We start from the raw sequence: 5,000 nt of genomic DNA, 5'->3' as shown, positions 1-5,000 counted from the left end.
CCCTCAATTTCTGCAAATAAAACAGCGGTGGTTCGATCCCGCGGTCTGGGGTCCTAAAAACTGGACAAACCATTTCACGCAGAGATTGGGGGGGGGGGGGGGGTCACATGGGCCGAGGGGCAGGTTCACGGGGGTAAAACGTCTCCCAGTGTCGACGAAACGACTGAAGACGATGGAAGTAGATTTACTGTGGGGTGGCTTTAAGAAGCAGAGGATGTGACCTGAAAGATTTGGCTTCTACGCCAAACTCCAATGGAATCAAAGTGAATTTGAGTCATCCTCCCGTCCATCATTACATCTTGTTAGTGTTCGTCTTCTAGGCCAGAAAACTATAAAAAGGTGACGGAAGCAGGCGGCAAGTGTGTTAAAGCTGCATTGTCTCTAGTGACCACCAGGGGGCGACTCCTCTGGTTGTATAGAAGTCTATGAGAAAATGACTCTACTTCTCTCTTGATTTATTACCTCAGTAAACATTGTAAACATGAGTTTATGGTCTCAATCTCTAGTTTCAAGTCTTCTTCAATACAGCATGATGTTCATTTAGTACATTATGGTCCATAAGAACTGAGCCGAACTTCTTTGTGCGACGCTTTGCTTCCAGTGTGGGCCAAACAAAGCAACCTAGTACACGTAATCACATGGACTCTTGTTGGCATATGTCAATAAAAGGTTCACAGTCGGACTGAATGATGAATCATTTCAGCATCGGCATCGTGAATAGTCACATTTTGTTGCCGCTTGATACGAAACAAAAACCTGCTTGGTTCTCATTTTCCACAAGTAATCGAGTGTTTCCCTTTAATTCCCTTCAGTCGAGGTAGGCTCGCCACAGTTCCACAAAGAACCATTTCTATTGTTACAGTCTGCACCGTCTGTCTGGGGGATTCGACTCGGCGGGTCAGAGACGGCCGCTCGGCGTCGGAGTATCGTCTCCTTGGCGAGTGCATTTCCCCGGAGCTAAGCGCCGCGACCGGCTCCAGGTCGGCTCTGAGAGGTCCGGGGGTGGAGGGGGATTGGAGCGCCGGCCTTTACCTTTGCAGCCCCACATGGGCCCGTCCACAACTTGAGCTTCACAGAGTTCACAGAGGTCTCAAACTGATTATCCTGAGGCTTTATGAACCAGCTTTATAATTAACTCATTATTTAAGATGTTTTCTAATCAAAACTACTAAATATTCTCTGGTTTCAGCTTCTTCACTGAGAGGATTTGCTTTTCATTATTTTTTATTATTTTATAGACTAAACAATAAAAAAAAGAACGAAATCAGCAGATTAATAAATGCTGAAAATAATAAGTTACAAAGAAAAGAAAAGCCTTTTCCCAGCTGTGTGGCCACATCTGTATCGTCTTGCTCCGACACTTCATTGAAGCTTCACTGAGTGACATTCAAGCTTATTTTTATATCCTCAAACGGGAATATTCTGTTGAGACAGAGCGACGTTTGTATCCTCAGCAGAATAAAAAGACGTCCGTCTTCATCGCGAGGTCATAGGACGCGTCCACTGGTGGGTGCTGCAGAGGTCAACAGGTCAGCAGCCGACGCTGAGCTCTTTGCACTGATTAAGCTTTTTAACCTGAACCACACTTCAACTCTGAAAACCAAGTGAAGAGTCTCCTGATGACTCCGGGAGCTTTTCATGTCAGCGGACAAACCTGTTCCTCCTCCTGTCAAAACACACGCCGGGAAATTGTGTCTGGATTTCAGCCCTGAAGCTTATTAATAATAATAATAATAATAATAACAGCTTTATTTATATAGCACCTTTAAAAACAGAGTTTACAAAGTACGAAACAATAAAACCAATCGATTCAACAAATAGAAGCTGTATAAAGATGTCAATGTTAAGCTAAGATGATCTTGATGTTGTTGAATGATGTATTACATGTTAGTCTGATGCTGCAATACTTTAACTCCATCTTTGTTCTTTGAAATGAAGGGAAGTGTTGATTAATGGATAAATGGGCCGATGTGAGCCGTCTGCAGACAGTTGATCTGATGTGTGAAAGGAACGTCAGCACAGGAACGCTGCATCACGTCTGAGCTACTCTCACTACAGTGACGAGCTCATTTTGAACTGTAAAACCGTGATGCACATATTTCTTCTTAAATAAACCAGTTCACGGGAGCTTTACGGTGAGAGCAGACGCTACAACGGCCCAGAACATTTACGTTACCGGAAACGTGCCGCAGCTTCAAAAACGACGTCAATACAAAAATACACGAAAACCAAAAACGACGGAATCGTGAAGCAAATGAAAAGACGAGCAGCAGGAAAGCAGAACAAACACGCAAACAGCAAACACGCTAAGAACACAGGAACGATGCAACGTGACGAACCCGTGAAACACCTTCAGAGAGGCTCGATCTGATGTTTCATTCTCAGTTTATTATTTTGGTTCTGGCTAAAGAACTCTTTGGTGGAAGTCAAAAGTATCTTTATTCCTCTTTAAAAAAGACGTAATGTTCTTTCAATGGTGAACATGGTTTCTTCCTCACATGAAGGTCAATGTTAGTAATCCAACCTCTACTTTACAGTTTTATAATCCAGTTTCCTTGTCACACATTATGAATTTAACACTGTTTATATATTTGATTTGTAATCATCGAGTTTGTTTCACAAAACTACAGAAGTTCTTCTCTTGAATCAATGAGAGTATCAGAGAGAATAATGGATCAATAACTCGTCTGTAACAGCTCAGTGGAATCACTTCACTGACTCCACTGTTGAACATTTATTAAGATATTGTCTCCCTCCATCCTCCCTCCTCCATCCTCCCTCCTCCATCCCTCCGATGGGAATGGCGACGTGGTTGCTGTGGCAGCCGGTGTAGCCAAACAACAGCGATACCATGGAACCACTGCTAAATATTTACAACCGCGATGTTTCTCTCACACTCTCTCTCTCTCTCTCACACACACACACACGCACGCACGCACGCACGCACGCACGCACGCACGGTTGTTTTGGAAGCATAGCAACCGCTCAGCTATTGCGTGATCTTCTGTAGTACGAGAGGAGACACACGCTGTCTTTGTCTCTCTCTCTTAAATCAGTGTTGTGGGAAAGATGCTTTTTTTGTTTTTAAGGAGGTTCTGCATGTTTCAGACTACAGAGCTGGAACATTGTTCTGATTATCTCACGCGCTGATTTAAAACAGCCGGCGGCGTTAAACACGAGATCAGAACCCACTTCCCCGAGACGGCCAATCAAAGCCAGTGATCGGCCGCTGACTCTGGTCCATCGAGTGCTTCATGATCCTCTGATAGGAGTCAGGATGCAGGTCGGTCTGAACATAAAACACTTCACGAGCTACGAGGAGGCTACGCTTTTAATTGGGACAAGATTCTTTTCCCCCGTCGTGACTTCAGCCTCGGGTCTCCAGCAGGAAGCAAAGCATCATGGGAGTACATTTAAAAAAGAAATGTAAAAATTAACAGTTTAAAAAGAAATGTCATGAGACCCAAAATAAACACGTGATTACTTTAAGCAGACTATGTAAGCAGCACTAGTGTCGGGATGATTTTCACAGGTTTGTGATCATGTAGGCGTTTCTTCCACTGTACAAGGATCCATTAATAAATCAATCGTTTTCAAAAGTATGTGAATAGTTTTCACGGGTGTGGATGAAAATAAATAGATGCAGGAACCTTTAAAACAAACAAACACCGCTGCAGTCTTCAACCAATATGTAACAATCCTAATTGTGCCAAAGTGTTTTTGGTTTAATTACATTATTAATCCATCCGCTCTGCGTGATCGAGGCGACTTTTGTTCTTGGCCCCAACAGCAAACACACACTTTTTATCCCGACTGCTTTCCAAAGTCCATCTGGAGTTAATTCAGAGATAATTGCTGCTAATTAATCAGTTCTGGTGCTGAGCTTTGCTGGTGTGGAGCTGGACCAGTGCAGGACTCTGATCAAACCCTTCACTGAGTGTTTTAAATCACATTTATATTATTCTTCTGATCTCACCTGCATCAGTTTCTAATTTACTGAACTTCTGCTTTGCAACAATGCAGTGAGGCACTTTCCCGCTTCAATGAGTTGATTTATGGGCGACGAACACGCAAGTAGAGACGAGCGGACTCACCATGCCGTGGTTGAGCCACTGAGGGATGAAGTTGTCCAGTAGTCTGGGGTAGACCAGCTCTCTGTCGTACAGGTAGAGAGTCCAGAACGTGAACACCACAAACTAGAGAGAGAGAGAGAGAGAGAGAGAGAGAGAGAGAGAGAGACGGAGAGAGAGAGAGACGGAGACAGACAGACAGAGACAGAGAGAGAGAGACAGACAGAGAGAGAGAGAGACACAGACAGACAGACAGACAGACAGAGACAGAGAGACAGAGAGAGAGACAGAGAGACAGACAGAGAGAGAGAGAGAGAGAGAGAGACAGAGAGAGAGAGACACAGACAGACAGACAGACAGAGAGAGAGAGAGAGAAAAGAGTTAGCAAACAGTGCTCTTCAGGCCTCATCCAGCTCATTTCAAAGCCAAGCAGCTGCACAAAAACACTGACATTAAGTATGAATTATTGAACCGCTGCTTGTTGCCAGACTTCTGCCGCGCTGTTGGGTCAGAGATAAGAAACAAACCTCACCGGTCCTTTTCAATATGCAGTCAAGTGATGCAGGGACACTGGGGACTGTTTGTGAAGAAAAACACAATAATCCGTAGATTAATTTCCTAATGAAGCTTTGCACACGGCGTTTTATTTATGATGTTCTGATCCTTTCCACACTGTGGTGGCGGTTTAATGGTGAGAGAAGCAAGAATCCCCACTCGCCCTGAACGCACCATAAACCGAGAAACCCCTCAGACTAATGTGTCTCCAGCAGGCAGGTCTGGACGCGGGCCAGACCATGTTCTGCAGGACGGGGGTGGAATTACCTGACCGTCATCTGGGTTCCACTTGGAGGCATCTGAACCCCCCATTGTACCCTGACCGGCATGTTCTCTGCTTTCAACAGGCCGGTGGAGGACACACACACACACACA

At 44.6% G+C, this 5,000-nt stretch overlaps 1 protein-coding gene across 3 annotated transcripts in view; it reads right to left on the bottom strand.

The window, feature by feature from the left end:
- Positions 1–5,000, bottom strand: part of aig1 (androgen-induced 1 (H. sapiens)) — a 13,448-nt gene that overhangs the window by 3,429 nt on the left and 5,019 nt on the right. Inside the window, exons 3-4 of one of the 3 annotated variants that reach the window (XR_012951543.1) lie at positions 4,522–4,647; positions 4,091–4,196 (exon numbers count right to left, since the gene is read on the bottom strand). Coding sequence is in view for 2 of the 3 variants with exons in the window: in XM_076083956.1 (XP_075940071.1) it covers positions 4,095–4,196 (102 nt within the window). In the remaining variant the exon portion in view is untranslated. Of the gene's footprint in view, positions 1–4,090; positions 4,197–4,521; positions 4,648–5,000 lie in introns of those variants that run through there. The other 2 variants (XM_076083957.1, XM_076083956.1) reach the window with 2 other exon arrangements.

Source organism: Anarhichas minor, unplaced genomic scaffold (genome assembly GCF_050575085.1).
Source record: "Anarhichas minor isolate MPS153535 unplaced genomic scaffold, ASM5057508v1 ptg000136l, whole genome shotgun sequence".
NCBI lineage: Eukaryota > Metazoa > Chordata > Actinopteri > Perciformes > Anarhichadidae > Anarhichas > Anarhichas minor.
Note: the sequence above shows the minus strand (reverse complement) of the source record. Positions and strands in the feature narration are given on the sequence as shown.